The sequence below is a fragment of the Stenella coeruleoalba genome (assembly GCF_951394435.1).
Source record: "Stenella coeruleoalba genome assembly, chromosome: X".
In the NCBI taxonomy this organism is placed as follows: Eukaryota; Metazoa; Chordata; class Mammalia; order Artiodactyla; family Delphinidae; genus Stenella; species Stenella coeruleoalba.
The window spans coordinates 88319910-88339101 of NC_137152.1; the positions used below are offsets into that span (position 1 = coordinate 88319910).

At 38.3% G+C, this 19192-nt stretch overlaps 2 protein-coding genes across 3 annotated transcripts in view; one reads left to right on the forward strand and one right to left on the reverse strand.

The window, feature by feature from the left end:
- The window catches only part of COL4A5 (collagen type IV alpha 5 chain), a 218482-nt gene that overhangs the window by 85593 nt on the left and 113697 nt on the right, over window positions 1–19192 (forward strand). For both annotated transcript variants that reach the window (XM_079911756.1, XM_079911757.1), the window contains exons 2-3: window positions 10519–10578; window positions 16744–16833. In XM_079911756.1, coding sequence (XP_079767882.1) covers window positions 10519–10578; window positions 16744–16833 — 150 coding nt within the window. The remainder of the gene's footprint in view (window positions 1–10518; window positions 10579–16743; window positions 16834–19192) is intronic.
- On the reverse strand, window positions 17361–17740 carry LOC307181020 (large ribosomal subunit protein eL39-like). The gene has a single exon (XM_079911758.1). It carries the CDS (start codon window positions 17680–17682, stop codon window positions 17527–17529), a length of 156 nt encoding a protein of 51 aa, XP_079767884.1. The 5' UTR covers window positions 17683–17740; the 3' UTR covers window positions 17361–17526.

Genomic DNA, 19192 nt, shown 5'->3' on the forward strand with positions numbered 1-19192 from the left:
TTTTCTGTCTTCATCTTCCAGATCTGTTTGTCAAATCATCTCTCTCACCTACACTTCCACCGATCTCTCTAAGACAGGGCTAAGTAAAGACAGATTTTTGTCATGACAAGAGCACAAAGTGACAATAGATTTTGAGTAGTATATAAATTGAAGCTACTTTGTAAATACTCTGAGTGACAAATATTGAAAAAGTACTGCCAGCTTTAATGTTAGAGGAAGTTGTAAGTTTTCTAAATATTGACTTGACAATTACCAGCCTATTAGATGGAGCTAGAGCTTTTGTGATTTGGGAGGGGTGGCAGCGGTGACGGTGGTATACTGCTTCTCACCTTTGATATGTGACTTTATGTAATCAGTGTCCCAAAATCAAGAACACTATTAAGAAGGCATTGCCTTTTTTCCTTGCTGATTATAAATGAAACAGCCAGAACTGAAGCATGCCTGCTTTTTGTGATTGTACTAAACTAGGGTTTTCTGATTTCTGTTTGTGTTGGAAAATACCATGGAGGTTTTCATGCAGAACACTTGCTTTACTGAAAGTGGTAGCAGGGTTTCCTGCTTTGCTGCCTGTGAAATAAAGATCATATTAGCTCCTCCTACCATGAATACCAGCTGCTGCGGTGATCAGCCAGTAATTCTGTTAGAAATGCACAGGAAATGTTGGTCTACTCAGTGTAAGGGCAAAAAACAATTTCTGCTTCTTAACTTCCTGCCAGCAGCCAACAGGGAGGCCTAGGGTATATTAGTGCATTTTTACACTGGCATAGGGCCCTAGAATTGGATGCACTGAGTCTTTTTTGGTTTTTAACATCTTTATTGGAGTATAATTACTTTACAATGGTGTGTTCGTTTCTGCTTCATAACAAAGTGAATCAGTTATACATATACATATGTTCGCATATCTCTTCCCTCTTGCGTCTCCCTCCCTCCCACCCTCCCTATCCCACCCCTCTAGGTGGACACAAAGCACCGAGCTGATCTCCCTGTGCTATGCGGCTGCTTCCCACTAGCTATCTATTTTACGTTTGGTAGTGTATATGTGTCCATGCCACTCTCTCACTTTGTCCCAGCTTACCCTTCCCCCTCCCCATATCATCAAGTCCATTCTCTAGTAGGTCTGTGTCTTTATCTTAAATGCACTTAGAATACAGGTTTTGACTGCTTCATAGGAGACATTCCAGACATATTTATGCTCAGCAGAACTCTGAAGTTTTTATTCTTATTATCATGGTACTGTGGTCTTTCTGCTTGTTTCTTTTATCTGTAATGTTAGAACTCTTCCAAGGCCACAAATAACTCAGATAAGTTCAACTTGTGCTATAACCTCTTTACATTAATGGAACCGCTTTACTGAAATCCTAAGAAAGATGTTGAAACTCAGGATGTCTGTACAGGCCTGGTAGAATGGAAAGCCACAGTGCTTTCAATAGCCAGTCTATAAAAATCTTCTTGCTACAAAATCAAGGTTTATTTTACTTCTCAATTTTCTTTTCTCAGTGAACCCATAGTTGTGGTTAACTCATTTATCTGAAAGTAAGTCATTTTAAATGCTGTTGGAAGTTTTCATAATGTCCAGAAGTAAATTATAACATAAAATCCAATGATTTTATTATATTACTCATGTTTGTAATTCCATCATTCTGGACCACTGATTTTTAATTGGAAATTTTGGATACTTTCTTCCAGAGTTAGTAGTGGAAGGAACATAGCATTTGGAGGCAAAAGACAAAAACCTGAGTGTAAGTATTAGCTTACTGTGTGGTCCTATATCAAGTCATTTAAGCTCTCTAAATCCCCATTTCTACATGTGATACCATAGGTAAGTATAGCTGCATACATCCCAGCAATATTACTGAGACGACCAAATGTGATATATATCATATCATTTGTAAATTGTAAAGGGCTATTAAAATGTTGGTTATCATTTTTATTATTCTACAACCCTTTCACCCTAAAATCTTCAATACATTTATCTCAGGCTTATAATCCCTTAGTGGCAGGTTGGATATGATAGTATCACTTAAGAATGTACGTTTTGGGGCTTCCCTGGTGGCGCAGTGGTTGAGAGTCCGCCTGCCGATGCAGGGGACGCGGGTTCGTGCCCCGGGTCCGGGAGGATCCCACATGCCGCGGAGCGCCTGGGCCCGTGAGCCATGGCCGCTGAGCCTGCGCGTCCGGAGATGTAAAAAGAATGTATGTTTCGTTTTACTGCTGAAAATGTATATATCACCAGATTTTCATACGAAGTTTTCATATTAAAAATGAATAATAATTCCAGCAGGAACAATTTATGTGTAAGCACTGTCCATCTCCTTCTACCCACAAAGTAAAATAACCGCTTTTAGTTTGAGTAGGGAAATTAAATGTTTCTTCTTCTGCTTATATTACAGCTTTATTAAGTGATTCATTGGGTTGATCTCATTTTAAAGTGATTTTAATCTGTTACTTGCTTGAGTTCCCATTGTTGAATTTTCTTTGTAAGAGACTTAAGCAGATTAAATCTCTTACTGCACAAGTGTCTTAAACCTTAGTACTATGGGCTGCATTATGAGTTCATCACTAGAGGTGTTAACTAGGTGAGGCTGGATGGCTAGAAATGTTTTAGGTGGATATCATAGATCATACAAAGCTAAGAATTGGAAAGCTGCTAATTCTGTGATGTGATCCTTACTTGTGTTTATTTTCAAAGTTAGATCATGAATATGCTTATAGATACTTATTTCCTTCAAATATTGCTTGTACCACTTAAAAACTTTGGAAATTCTTGCTAGGGAAAAATCTACTAGAGTAACGTATGAAAAAAAATATTTTGTGTGTGTTACCAGTTTTCTAAGCATTTTTTTCTTTTTTCAGTGTTCATAATACTTTATGTTCATCTTGTGTCATTTATCTTACTCTGTCTAATAAATACTAATTTGCTTATTTCTCTAATTCCTCTTTTTAGGTTATAAAATTTTCTAGAGAGATAAGATATTTAATAATCTCCCTACACTCCATATTAATTTGTACAGAGCCAGACTCAATAAAAACTTCTCAAATTTAATTTATGGTTACTGGTACCTAAAACTGGGGAGAAAGTTGCTCTTGATTAAGGTAGCTTACACTTGGTTTTTCTTCCTATCTGCCAATCATAGAATCTTCTCTCAACAAATGCCATTCTGATTTAGGGTAATTTTCTAATGTAAAAATCCCATTTATACAAACACCATTAAAAGTATCTAGTAACCTAATTTTTTTAAAAGTTCCTCCATTTCACGTATTTCCAAATGGTATTCAATAATACTTGGAAATAATAAAATTTGCCCAAAATAGGTATAGCTTCTCCACCCTAAATGTAAAATCACTAAAGCTAATGTGAGTAACTTGTTTGTGGATTTTTAAGGTTAAAGTACTTCTGGTAATAAAGCATTTGGTAATTTGTCCAGACTAGATGCCAGAAGAGCTCCACTGTCTGATACTTGATATCTTTAAATATTTGGGTTCACTTTGACCAACCTTAGTTTATGAGCATAAACACATAAACTAAGGTTTAGGCCACCGCCTCCTTTCCCCAACATTCTTCCATCCCTGTTGGAAAAAGAAAATAGAATCTTGAAAACCAAATGAGTGTGTCTTTTTCTTTAGTTATCTTAAAAATTGTAATGTTTTTAATCAAGGAAACTCATTACCTATGTTAGTATTGGTGAATCACATGTTGTAGTCATCAAATTTTTAATGAGTCTCCATGTATTTTTTAGTTCTAGATTTGTAGGAAGTGGCAGGTGCTGCTTTGGTTAAAAGGCTTTCAAACTGATTAATAGGTTCATCTATAATTTGATTTTTAAAGAAATACATTTATGATAGTGAGAAAATGTTTCCTCTTCATAAAAAATCTGGCAAGACATACTGGCTTTTGCTCAGAATTTGAAAGTATATGGGAATCAGTTTGGAATATTGAAAAAGTCAAGAAACTAATTCTAGCTCTGGCGCTGTCTTTCGCCGTCCATTTCTTTATATTTAAAATGAGGGAGATATATTAGGTAATTTCTAAGACCTCCTTCAACTCTACTGACATTCTTTCATTGATAGCATTTATTCAGAAGAAATAGATCTGTTTATGGATTGTGTCAGGATATCAAATGAAGGGATGTAACAAAAGATACATAAATTTTTACCCTTGGACTGTTAAAGAATGGCGACTCTGTGCCCACTCCATCCCCCAAAATGGAGGTTTTGTGTTAAGAGTAGGCAAGTCAAAGATGACTTACGTATTGAAATCTTAAATTACTATCTTCTAAGAGTTTATGAGACTTGTGAGAGTAGCCCTTGTGTGATGATACGGCATAGTATTATATTGTATGCATATGGTATTTTTTTAACATCTTTATTGGAGTATAACTGCTTTACAATGTTGTGTTAGTTGCTATTGTATAACAAAGTGAATCAGCTACATGTATACATATATCCCTATATCTCCTCCCTCATGTGTCTCCCTCCCAACCTCCCTATCCCACCCCTTTAGGTGGACACAAAGCAACGAGATGGTCTCCCTGTGCTATGCGGCTGCTTCCTACTAGATATCTATTTTGGTAGTACATATATGTCCATGCCACTTCCTCACTTCGTCCCAGTTTACCCTTCCCCCTCCCTGTGTCCTCAAGCCCATTCTCTGTGTCTGTGTCTTTATTCCTGTCCTGCCCCTAGGTTCTTCAGAACCTTTTTTTTTTTTTTTTAGATTCCATATATATGTGTTAGCATACGGTATTTGTTTTTCACTTTCTGACTTCATTCTGTATGACGGACTCTAGGTCCATCCACCTCACTACAAATAACTCAATTTCATTTCTTTTTATGGCTGAGTAATATTCCATTGTATATATGTGACACAACTTTATCCATTCATCTGTCGATGGACACTTAGGTTGCTTCCAAGTCCTGGCTATTGTAAATAGAGCTGCAATGAACATTGTGGTACATGACTCTTTTTGAATTATGGTTTTCTCAGGGTATATGCCCAGTTGTGGGATTGCTGGGTTGTATGGAAGTTCTATTTTTAGTTTTTTAGGAACCTCCGTACTGTTCTCCATAGTGGCTGTATCAATTTACATTCCCACCAACAGTGCAAGAGGGTTCCCTTTTCTCCACACCCTCTCCAACATTTATTTTTTGTAGATTTTTTGATGATGGCCATTCTGACTGGTGTGAGGTGATATCTCATTGTAGTTTTGATTTGCATTTCTCTACTGATTAGTGATGTTGAGCATCCTTTCATGTGTTTATTGGTAATCTATGTATCTTCTTTGAAGAAATGTGTATTTAGGTCTTCGGCCCATTTTTGGATTGGGTTTTTTGATTTTGAGCTGTATGAGCTGCTTGTAAATTTTGGAGATTAATCCTTTGCCAGTTGATTCATTGGCAAATATTTTCTCCCAAAATAAGGGTTGTCCTTTCGTCTTGTTTATGGTTTCCTTTACTGGGCAAAAGCTTTTAAGTTTCACTAGGTCCCATTTGTTTATTTATTTATTTTTCATCCATTTCCCTAAGAGGTGGATCAAAAAGGATCTTACTGTGATTTATGTCATAGAGTGTTCTGCCTTTGTTTTCCTCTAAGAGTTTGATAGTGTCTGGCCTTACATTTAGGTCTTTAATCCATTTTGAGTTTATTTTTGTGTATGGTGTTAGGGAGTGTTCTAATTTCATTCTTTTACATGTAGCTATCCAGTTTTCCCAGCACCATTTATTGAAGAGGCTGTCTTTCCTCCATTGTATATTCTTGCCTCCTTTATCAAAGATAAGGTGACCCTATGTGCGTAGGTTTATCTCTGGGTTTTTTATCCTGTTCCATTGATCTATATTTCTGTTTTTGTGCCAGTACCATGCTGTCTTGATTACTGTAGCTTTGTAGTATAGTCTGAAGTTGGCTATCAGAATCTGAAATTTTAATAAACATCTCTAGGTGATTCTGATTCATGTGTTCTAAGATATATACTACAAAATAACGGCATAGGGAAACGATACCCCAATAATGGAGTTAGGTATCCAGACTGATATGTCTACTTAAAAAAAAAGATAAACAAATGGATAAATCGTTAGCCAGGCTCATCAAGGAAAAAAGAGAGAAGACTCAAATCAATAGAATTAGAAATGAAAAAGGATAATTAACAACTGACACTGCAGAAATACAAAGGATCATGAGAGATTACTACAAGCAATATATGCCAATAAAATGGACATCCTGAAAGAAATGGACAAATTCTTAGAAAAGCACAACCTTCTGGGACCGAACCAGGAAGAAACAGAAAATATAAACCGACCAATCACAAGCACTGAAATTGAGACTGTGATTAAACATCTTCCAACTAACAAAATTCCAAGACCAGATGGCTTCAGAGGTGAATTCTGTCAAACATTTAGAGAAGAGCTAACACCTATCCTTCTCAAACTCTTTCAAAATATAGCAGAGGGAGGAACACTGCCAAACTCACTCTACGAGGCCACCATCACCCTGATACCAAAACCAGACAGAGTTGTCACAGAAAAAGAAAACTACAGGCCAATAACACTGATGAACATAGATGTAAAAATCCTCAACAAAATACTAGCAAACAGAATCCAGAAGCACATTAAAAGTGTCATCCATCACGATAAAGTGGGGTTTATCCCAGGAATGCAAGGATTCTTCAATATACAGCAGTCAATCAATGTGATACATCATATTAACAAACTGAAGAAGGAAAACCATATGATCATCTCAATAGATGCAGAAAATCTTTTGACAAAATTAAATACCCATTTATGATAAAAACTCTCCGGAAAGTAGGCATAGAGAGAACTTACCTCAACGTAATAAAGGCCATATATGACAAACCCACAGCTAACATCATTCTCAATGGTGAAAAACTGAAACCATTTCCACTAAGATCAGGAACAAGACATGGTTGCCCACTCTCACCGCTATTATTCAACATAGTTTTGAAAGTTTTAACCACAGCAATCTGAGCAGAAAAAGAAATAAAAGGGATCCAAACAGGAAAGAAGAAGTAAAACTCTCACTGTTTGCAGATGACATGATACTATACATAGAGAATCCTGAAGATGCTACCAGAAAATTACTAGAGCTGATCAATGAATTTGGCAAAGTGGCAGAATACAAAATTAATGCACAGAAATCTCTTGCATTCCTGTACACTAATGATGAAAAATCTTAAAGAGAAACTAAGGAAACACTCCCATTTACCATTGCAAAAAAAGGAATAAAATACCTAGGAATAATCCTATCTAAATAGACAAAAGACTTTTATGCAGAAAACTATAAGACACTGATAAAAGAAATTAAAGGTGATACAAACAGATGGAGAGATATACCATGTTCTTGGATTGGAAGATTCAACATTGTGAAAATGACTCTACTACCCAAAGCAATCTACAGATTCAGTGCACTCCCTATCAAACTACCAATGGCATTTTTCACAGAACTCTAACAAAAAATTTCACAATTTATATGGAAATACAAAACACCCTGAATAGCCAAAGCAATCTTGAGAAAGAAGAACAGGACTGGAGGAATCAGACTCCCTGACTTCAGACTATATACTACAAAGCTACAGTAATCAAGACAGTATGGTACTGGCACAAAAACAGAAATATAGATCAATGGAACAGGATAGAAAGCCCAGAGATAAATCTACGCACATATGGTCACCTTAGTTTTGATAAAGGAGGCAAGATAATAAAACGGAGAAAAGATAGCCTCTTCAATAAGTGGTGCTAGGAAAACTGGACAGCTACATGTAAACGAATGAGATTAGAACACTCCCTAACACCATACACAAAAATAAACTCAAAATGGATTAAAGACCTAAATGTAAGGCCAGAAACTATCAATCTCTTAGAGGAAAACATAGGCAGAACACTCTATGACATAAATCACAGCAAGATCCTTTTTGACCCACCTCCTAGAGTAATGGAAATAAAAACAAAAATGAACAAATGGGACCTAATGAAACTTAAAAGCTTTTGCACAGCGAAGGAAACCATAAACAAGACGAAAAGACAACCCTCAGAATTGGAGAAAATGTTTGCAAACGAAACAACTGTCAAAGGATTAATCTCCAAATATACAAGCAGCTCATGGAGCTTATTATCAAAAAAACAACCCAATTAAAAATGAGCAGAAAACCTAAATAGACATTTTTGCAAAGAAGTTATATAGATTGCCAACAAACAAATGAAAGGATGCCCAACATCACTAATCATTACAGAAATGCAAATCAAAACTACAATGAGGTATCACCTCACACTGGTCCTAATGGCCATCATCAAAAAATCTACAAACAATAAATGCTGGAGAGGGTGTGGAGAAAAGGGAATCCTCTTGCACTGTTGGTGGGAATGTAAATTGATACAGCCACTATGGAGAACAGTAAGGAGGTTCCTTAAAAATAGAACTTCCATACAACCCAGCAATCCCACTACTAGGCGTATACCCTGAGAAAACCATAATTCAAAAAGTGTCATGTACCACAATGTGCATTCCAGCTCTTTTTACAATAGCCAGGACATGGAAGAAACCTAAGTGCCCATCGACAGATGAATGGATAAAGAAGATGTGGCACATATATACCATGGAATATTTCTCAGCCATAAAAAGAAACAAAATTGAGTTATTTGTAGTGAGGTGGATGGACCTAGAGACTGTCATACAGAGTGAAGTAAGTCAGAAAGAGAAAAAAAAATACCGTATGCTAACACATATATATGGAATCTAAAAAAAAAAAAAAAGGTTCTGAAGAACCTAGGGGTAGGACAGGAATAAAGACGCAGACATAGAGAATGAACTTGAGGACGCGGGGAGGGTGAAGTGTAAGCTAGGACAAAGTATGAGAGTGGCATGGACATATATACACTACCAAATGTAAAATAGCTGGTGGGAAACAGCCGCATGGCACAGGGAGATCAGCTCAGTGCTTTGTGTCCACCTAGAGGGGTGGGATAGGGAGGGTGGGAGGGAGATGCAAGAGGGAGGAGATATGGGGATACAGGTATATGTATAGCTAATTCACTTTGTTATAAAGCAGAAACTAACACACCTTTGTAAATCAATTATACTCCAATAAAGATGTTAAAAAAATGAAAATAAATCTATTTAACTCTTAATGTAGCTGGCATATAGTACTAAAAGCAGAGTATATAACCTAATCACCTATGTATAATAAATAGTGGCTATATAACTGTTTCAATTAGAAATGTCAAGTTCACATCTGTTATTGGAACAGTCTTTTGCAATGTGCATGAGAAATTTCCCCCAACATCAAGCCCCTGTAGTTTGCTGTTATAATCAGGAAAAGGAGTTTCAGTATGAGGGTGACTTCGAGTTGCAGCTGAGTGGGTTAGGATTTCTAACCGGAAGGACAAGGTTAGTAGTTCGTTAAGGATTGGGGAAGGTACACTGGTAGTGATTGGAGTAAAGGAAAGCGCGGAATGATGGGACGGAGGCTATCGTACATTTTAATTCATAGTCTCCCATGGCTGAACATTGATAAACATTATTTGGTATTTACATCACATAAAAATTTCTCTTATTTGATGAGAAGCGTAACCCCTTATTGTACATAAATGCTGAGCTATCTACATATGTTAAACTAATTACTATTTGTTTTTCTAAGCAGTTCAGCTTCATGCCAGAGTAAAGGATAGTTCTGGATGGCAGACATCATCTATTGTCTTCTTGTCCTACAGGTTCTTATTTTGGAGGAGTATATTTTTCTGGCTCTAGTACCTCAATTCCTCATATGAGTGAATGAAGTTGTTACGAGTGGCTATTTAGGATACCTAGGCTGTGGGAACAACTTTTGTGGTAAAGCTTGGAGCTATTAGAGACTGAGCTACTAGTGATGAAATAGCGGAAGCAAAGAAAAGAAAGGTGGTAAAAGACAGTATGTAGTTCATGCTCATGAATGCAGAAGAGCAAGGGACTTTAAGTAGCAGGCATCTTTGGCTAGTTGCCGAGGTCTTTGCTAATATAGATTGAGAGGTAATTTCTTATAAGTGATGTTAGGAGAGAAAATGAGTTCCTTAGAGCTGAAAATCATATTACAGGGAAGTTGTATGGATTTCTTTTTCATTTATAAAAAGACATTTTTTGGGCTTCCCTGGTGGCGCAGTGGTTGAGAGTCCGCCTGCCGATGCAGGGGACACGGGTTTGTGCCCCGGTCCGGGAGGATCCCACATGCCGCGGAGCGGCTGGGCCTGTGAGCCATGGCCGCTGGGCCTGCGTGTTCGGAGCCTGTGCTCTGCAATGGGAGATTAAAATTATAAGTATTTGCTCATTTTGAAAAGTTCAAACAGAAATGTATACAATAAAAGATGAAAGATTCCCCAGAGGTAACCATTGTTTGCAATTTTGTATATATCCTTTCAGATGTTTTTCTGGTAGTTGTTTTACAAGTTTGGATTATTGAATTCATTTGAGCTATAAGTCAGAGTCTGGTTTTCAGGTTCATATTTAATGATTTTCCTCCCCTTTTCTCTTCCTTATAGGCTTGCTATGGGTGTTCTCCAGGATCAAAGTGTGACTGTAGTGGTATAAAAGGAGAAAAGGTAAGATATGAGATGAGCCTTAAAAAACTTGGAAAACCAATAAAATCGTGATTTTAATATTTTTTTTAAAAAAACAGGGCTTGTACCTCAGCATCTAATTAAATAAAATGAATTTTACTCTACTGCTTATTTTAGATTGCTTTAAGGATTAGACTATATCTCAGAGATCAGCAAACACTTTCTGTAAAAATACATATGGTAAATAATTTAGCCTTTGTGAGGCACATAAGGTCTCTGTCACATAATTTTCTCCCTTTTTAAAAGTAGCCCTTTAATAGTGTAAAAACATTATTGGCTCTTGTACTATACAAAACAGGGATCTGACTGAATTTGGCATGAGAGCTGTAGTCTGCCAACCTCTGATGAATCTTGTTGCAGTCAATGACTTAATAGGCAAAAGAATGCAAAATTCTTAAGGAACCAAACATTTATCAGGCTACTAATCTGTGCTAGTTACCATACAATTTCATGTGTTTCATGTATTTTTATCTAATCCATTTAAGTTCAGGATGGTCTATCTCTGTTTTCATCCCACTTTAACCACAACAGCATCCCTATTATATAGATATGATGATTACAAAGTAAGTATTGGTGATGATTAAATAACATAAACCTAGCCACTATGAATCAGTGACTGACATTGAAAACAGAAGATTAAAAAGGGATAGTGAATTGTGGCCAAAAAGGAATTGTACTAGGAGGAAGGTGATCATACCCTAGTCTTCACTCTTTGGGGCTCAGTGAATATTTTTGAATGAATTATTGAATATTACTAATGATATATGAAAAAGTTTGGGATAATATCTCAAGAGCATATTCCATTTAGGCATATAGAAAGGTACACTAGCATACTAAAGGTGTTTAAAAGTCCTGGAGTAAAGAAACCTATTTGTTTGTTTTGCAGTGCTGTATTTCCAAGCTCTATTTAACCATTTAACCCACTTTGCTTCCTTCTAACGGAACACCTATTAATGATAATTGAAGAGTGTTATACAGAACGCTTATTTGAATAACATTAGCTTGAGGGGAATAGTTTTATAGTAAAGCTACTTTCTGTAGCAGTAAAAACACCAAGAGGGATTCATTTCTGATATTAGCGGAATGACTTTTATCAGATTAACTCTCCTTAAGATAAGAAGTAAACACTCTGGACAAAATATAACAACTATTTAATAGTACAGGAGAGTGGCCAAAGTAGGAAAAAAGTAGAGAGGAGTCTTTTAAAGAAGGGAAGTACAGTGGGCAAGTTTGCACTTATGTGCCTTTTCTCCTGGGTGGGCGCTTCAGTCTGCAGGGCAAAGGATGGCAAGAACCCAGACAGAAAAACAAAGTCTCAGTGGCTTGAGAATTCCAGGACAGAATTGAGGATGCCAGAATGGCTGGAAAATGATGGGAGATATGCTGGAATGGAGGGAGTCACAGAATGGAGAGACCAAAAATCTGCTTGTAAATGCAGCCCAAATACTTGGTTGGACCCTGGACTTTATATGTATAGGGGAGGATTCATGCAACCCAGCAAGAAGGAACAGCTGGAAGCCTGCAATAAGTGAACACAGACTTAACTGCTGTCCATTGAAAGGAAAACAGAGTTTTAAGTGTTAGTTCAGCTGAGTTAGCTATTTCCTAAAACAAAAGTTCAATACTTTTTAGACAATATAAAACAATCCAGTATGTGTACATATTAATAACTACAATGTCCACTATGCAATTAAAACTTACTAGACGTGAAGTAACAAGTAAAAGCGACCCATGGTCAAGAAAAAGACCAATCAATGAAAACTAACTCTGAAATAACACAGATGTTAGAATTCTTAGACAAAGATTTAAAGCAGATAGGATAAATATATTTGTTGATTTAAAGGGAACTCTGTGAATAATGAGTGAACAGATAGAGAATCGCAACAGAGCATTGGAAATTGTGAAATAAAAAGGAGGGAAATCTAGATTTGAAAAGCAAAATATAAGAAAGAACAGTTTACCAGGTGGGCTTTTAACAGCAGAATGAAGAACACTGAAGAAAGATGGACAAATAACTTGAGAAATACACGTTACCTAAAACTAAGTAACTAAATGAAGCAAAATATGACTAGCCCTATATCTACTAAGGAAATTGAATTATCATACTCTTCCCACACACACATAAAAATTCCAGTCCAGAAATTTTCACTGATGAATTATGTGAAACATTTATGTAAGAGACAATATCAATCTTGCATAAACTTAGAAAATGGAAGTGTAAGGCCAACTGGCCCGAGGCAAGGGAACGCAATCAGACTCACAGGTTGCATCAGACCGAAACTTTCTGGACCACCCAGTTCCAGAAACTGACCTGGAGACTTTCCGGACCACCCAGTTCCAGGAACTGACCTGGGGACTTTCCACCCGGCCCAGCCTTCCCGCCTTTCGAGGGGCGGGACTAACGGTCCCAAGACTGATGCGACCGGCACCAGATATTGCCAGGATACCCGGAAAGACCACCAAATAAGGAATAACCTGCGCCCTCCCGGATTCACCACACCCCTTTCCCTTCTTCCTCTATAAATGCTGCCCAAACCCTCGCCCGGGCGCGACTTCTCTGGCCCCTTTCTCTCGGACCAGTGAACCTCGCCCGGGAGCGTTCCCAAATAAAGCTTGTTTAAGCTCTCCTCCGTTTCTTGGTGCCGTTCCTTACAGGAAGCATTCGGGCTGATGTCCAACTAATTTTATGAAACAAATATGCCCTAATACCCAAGCCGGACAAGGATAAAATTTTAAAAATCATTAAACTATAGCTCATTAACATAGATGCAGAAATGAAGAACAGAATTTTAGCAAATCAGATCCAATGGCATATAAAGTGGATAATGTGTTCTTACCAAGTGGGGTTTATGCAAGGAATGCATGGTTGGTTTAACATTTGAAAACCAAAATTATAATTCACCATATTAAAAGACTAAATACAATTTTTTTTTTTTTTTGCGGTACGCGGGCCTCTCACTGTCGTGGCCTCTCCCGTTGTGGAGCACAGGCTCCGGACGCGCAGGCTCAGCGGCCATGGCTCGCGGGCCTAGCCGCTCCGCGGCACGTGGGATCTTCCCGTACTGGGGCACGAACCCGCGTCCCCTGCATCGGCAGGCGGACTCTCAACCACTGCACCACCAGGGAAGCCCCCTAAATACAAATTTTAAACATAAATAAGCCTACCATGTAACTATCTCAGCAGATGCAAAGAAAGCATTTACGAAAATACATCATGGATTTTTTTTTTCTTAAGGCAAGGCTTTACTGAGGCCCCTGCTGCAGCAGGGGTAGGGGTGCATCCAGGGATCGGGCCAGAGGGGTGGCTTAGGTGTTTTGCCCACCCCTCTGGTGGTGGTGTGTGCAGGGGGCATGCTCAGTACCCTGCTTTTGCTCCTGACACCCTGTTTTTGCTCCAGGCTCTTCAAAAGTGGCAGTTGGGTTTTTTGATCTTTTGTATCTTTTTGGGTCCAGAATTTGCCCCAACTGCACATGCGTGCAGTTATTTTTAGTCCCATATAGTTTCTTTGCGTGTTGTTCTTCCAGGAGAGCTGTGTCCAGGTGCAAGCATTGCAACACTGTAGCAAAGGGTCCCAGGTCCCAGCCTGTTTCTTTTTCTTTTTTAACATCTGTGTGATATTCAAGTGGAGATGTTTAAGATAGTTGGCCCTGTGAGCCCAGTTTTTAGGGAAAAATGTGTTGATGTTTGAGATTTCCCAGGGAAAGGGGGAGAAAGGGTCAAAAAGGGCCTCCAGAGAAATACCAATATTTAAAGGACAGGCAGGGGGAGAAGAATATTATTCCATAAAGAAAAATAAGACTGATTTTTTATTCAAATATGGGCAGGCAGCATAAACCAGGTTTTTTTAAAGTTTGACCTTCAGAAATAGATGTTCTACACCATTTTCTGTGTTAGTGAGTGTTAGAAAATTACAGTAAAATCTAGGTAGCTGTAAGGATTAAATAATTGCCTGACAACCAGTAGCAAAGGGTAGGCACATAACAAATGTCAGCCTTCCCTGCCATCTGTATTAGGAATTAGGTAGAGGACCCTCCTGGCACCCTCTCCTCATGGAAGCCTTCTATAGCTTCTACTGCAGGAAACTTTCTACCTTTCAAAGGCTGGGGATTGCTATTGCAATTCTTTTTGCTACTTTCCAGTAATTGCCCTTCTATCTTCTGTGGTATAATATTGCTCTGTCAGCTAGATAGGACTACAGCATCGTTTGACTATAGTGTGAGATTTCAGGACAAGTATCTGGTATAGGTATATGGTTTTTAATAATCCCAGCACAGTTAAGCTTTTTAGCACTCTCTACTTTCAGTTTCTAGTGTATTCCTCTCATATCTATAGCCTGGGTAGCAGTTTTGCTTCTGAGAAAATATAGCTCTCTTCAAGCATTATTCTCGAGTTTTGGCAGAGATATGCTTTAAATACTAGCGGAGATCCCAAAACGTAGCTGTGTTTTCCACTTATGGAAATATACTCGAACTAGATTGTCTTTTTCCTTCTAGCTTACTTGTGGTCTGGCACTTGTGGTCAGATTTCTACTACCTGCTCTGCCAATATGGGCTATGTAATGATTTGAGCCAATCCAGCTCTAAAATTTTTGAATCTTTTATTTTTCTTCTCTTGTTCTATTTCCTTCAAAATAATGACATTGAGATTGATGGATACTAAATTATCATAATTCTATGAGCAATTAAAACAATAAAGAGATATATTTATAGAAAATAGAGAGAAAATGCTGTAATATGTCAATAATAATTATTGTCAAAGCTACAGGAATGTTTAGGTCTACCTTTAACTGGCTAACATTTGCTTCATTTGCTTTGAAGTAATAAGTGAAAACTGATCAGAAGTAGCCTTTTCAAAGGGCTTATATTTATTGTAGGATGCTTCAACAGAAGAAGTTATTCAATACAAGATCATCTAAGCTATCTAGGCTAAACTTAGTATTTACCCCCTGTTGCCACACACACACAGACACACACAGATACACACACATACTGGGGTTATGAATGAAAGTCTATTGTACCTTAACCTCCAAGGGTAAGTGCTTCTAATGGCCCATTAGTCAGTTGCCTTGTAGATATGGATGCTTTCTCTTTCTCAGGTGCTGCCTAGGCTGTCACTCTGGATAGGATCTGGGGAGAAGAGGGTTCCCAGAACAAGGTCCAGAGCCTCTGGCCGGAGACTCCACCTTCAAGCCTTAGGAAAGTAGAGGAACTGCTTGCAGCACTGCAGTTGGAAGCACATGCCACGGAGCTGTGAGCCCTTAGGGTTCTTAAACTTAACAGTGATGAATTTGCTTTCTGTGACTGGATCCCCTAGAGATGTTAGGGTTCACACTCTTAATATAAATTGACTGTATGCAAGTTAACTAACCCTAATGTGTCTATCTAATGGTATATTAGTATACATGGTCGCCCTGCAACACCCACCTATCTGGTTGTATAGATATGCACATCAGGCAGCCTTTCCTGATAGATGGTGATAAGATGTAGACCTAGTAGACCCTCACTAGTAGGTAGACAGCCCCCCTGTGCTGGTGTTGATAAGTGCTGTGGTCAGAACTGGGACTTGAGTCACAATTGCTGGTGGTTTTTTCTTTTCCTCTACAACAAACATTGATTCCTTTTTGTGTTGATTTTACAGTCAGAGAAAAATATAAAAATTTTGATGTTATAGAGCCTTTTTCTAGCTAACTCATCGCTAATCAGCAAATGAATTTCCATTCTGAATAATCCTGCAACTCTGTACTCCACAGCAAACCTGAAATCTTCTCTGATGTTTTCCTTTTGCACTTCTTCATCCCTGCACCATACTTATTTCATGTAACCCCTTCATTCCTGTTTTCCTGGATTTATTGCCATCTTCCCTGTTAAATTCTTGATGTCAGTATATATAAACTTCATTTCTGATAAGCTTTTTACTTTTACGAGAAAGCAAGAGATTACATTACCAAATACGATATAAATTCAGAGTGATTTGTATCTTTCCACTCCTATCTTACAGGTTTCTCCATGTTAGTGGACACTCTGAACTTAGCATAATTAAATTAATTTAGTCTTCTCTAGATAGTCATTTGATGTTTTTGAATCTCAACGATGTTTGTGCTTGAAAATTCACAAATGACTTTATCTTTCATTCTTGTTCAATTGCAGGGGGAGAGAGGATTTCCAGGTTTGGAAGGCCATCCAGGTTTGCCTGGATTTCCAGGTCCAGAAGGGCCGCCAGGGCCTCGGGGACAAAAGGTACGTGCCAAATTACCAACCAGTAATACTAAAGGAATTAAGCCATCTTAATGTGGGACAGGTGTCAAATCAATTAAAAAGTTACTGAATTATAGCCAGAAACTAATATTTAAATAAAACAATAGAATGGCCAAGAATCTATACTTCATTGTTGTTGTTTTTTTAAAAAAGCTGAATATTACTGCTGTATTCAAATGCTTTTGGAAGCTGTTAATTGTGTGTGGTCATTGGGATCCTTAACAAAAATTAAGTCCTGTCAGGAGCTCAGCTGAGCTGGAGAGAGCTTAACTGCCAGGTGTCAGAGTACTGATTAAGACAACAAGCCAACATGAAAGTAACAGTCAAGGCTTTAGTCACTTAACCGTGACAGTGTGTATAAGCAAAACATAAACCAGAGAAAGCGTGGACTCCCCCACTCTTCCATTATTCCTCATGGAACAGTGCCAGTGAGGGTGAAATGGATAAGCACAGACACAGGGAATTGTTTCACTGCTCAGGGAGCTTGGAGCAAAAAACTGCTGTTTTGGTTTTTTTGTTGTTGTTGTTTCCAACAAAAGGTTCACATGTTTATTACAGAGCTACACAGTGAGCAGTGATGAGGAAAGCTCAAGAGGAGAGAGCATCAAACACAGGCAGCTGTTCCAGACACTAGTGATGTTCTGATAATGTGTGTGAATTCATATGTGAGGCTCATTATAGACCCAGCTTGGTTCTTCTCCAATGTCTTCTCTTAGAGTTGTACCTGATTTTATTACCAGTTTTCATTCGAATCCATTGGGGAATGGGATGATTCTGCTTTTGTTTCTTGGCCAGAAATCGCTTGATCCTGAAAGTCTTGTGAGAAGACATGGCGATGATCAAATCCAGCCGCAGATAGAATGGAGGACAAGAGAAAAGAGCAAAACTGCTGTTTTTTAGTATACCTGACAGCGGGATGAAAGAAGGGAGGGGGGAAGGGCTAGGAGTGGAGAACTACTGAGTCAGAGTACAGAAAAAATGTCCTCAAGGTTCCCCCTCTTTGACTGAAGACGTCTTCACCAAGGTTCCACGTAAAGAGGCCTTTCAGTGCAGATATGCATAAGAGCATGACCAGCCAGGGGGATTGACTCCTTTACTACAATTCCCTTCAGAGACTGACATGCATTGGCTGTGCACTAATTCTGGTGTGGGATGGGCAGCTTTTCTCTATGAGGCTTACCATATGGTTGGGCCTGAAAAATCACACATAGGTCTTTAGCCAGGAGCCAGATTCCTCGATTCCATTTCCTGATTTTTCAGGACCCAAATGAGAAACATAGGTTACTCCAACATGGACCTGAATGGGTCGGGCCTTGAGGAGTTATGTCAAAAAATAGGTAGTTAATCTGAGGCTCCAGTGGATCATGGTCATGATCAAAATTATTCCAAGCAGGACAATCAGGCCTGCCTGGAGGAGTGAGTGTAACCATAAGCTCCAAACATTACCAAGCCAGGAATAGATGGGGTTGGGTGGTGAGAGACATGTCTAGCAGTTTGTCAAATTTACAGTGGCGGCAGCTATCTGAGACAGGTGTATCAATGAATTTGGTGAGGTGGAAGTCACACAGGCTATTCTGTGGGAGAGAAAGAAGGAGACAATATATCCTTACACTCTCCCTCTCCTGTACCCAGGCTCATAGATCCAAAGGTGCTGTTATCCTGTCAGTTGGGAATACTTTTCCCCATTGACTGCTGTGTGGGCAGTTTCTCCTATACCACGAGCAAGGATAGCATCTTATATGCATGTTAAGATATAGGATGTGAAGAGATAATAGTGAATTTTAAGATTGGGAAAAGCTTCTGTTTTTTTTTTTTTTTAATGGCTCTTTGACTGATGAACTGATATATGAAAGGGCCAGTTCTGTTCATTTTCCTGGAAAATAATAGTGGTTTAGAAACCCTTTTTTTCCTAATTTTATTTCATGGAATAGTGGTACATCGTGTCATTAGAGCATTAAGGAAATCAAATGGATACTCATCAAGTAGTCCTCTGAGTAAAGGGGGAAAATTAATTTAAACGCACAAATACTTTTTAACACTTAACTATACCATAGCATAGATTGTGGGAATAGGCTTGAGCATGATCTCTGAGGAGGTGGCAGTACACCAAGGAAGTTTTATTAGATTCAAGAGCAGAAGGGACATGTGCTAAATTTCCTGAGTAGAACTTTACACTGAAGAAAAGGCAAGACTCTAAATGACTGCATAAAATTTAAGTTAGATGGGCCATACAACAGAATTTCCTATGTCCAATGAGGTGCAAAATAGCAGAATGTTTCTTGTGCACCCAGAAATAGCAGAAGGATCTGAAAGAGTCAAGTGGGTAGAATTGAGCACTAAC

Bases quoted from the DNA above. Each gene is read 5' to 3' on its own strand.
- LOC307181020 (XM_079911758.1), bottom strand. From the start codon at position 17,682: ATGTCTTCTCACAAGACTTTCAGGATCAAGCGATTTCTGGCCAAGAAA.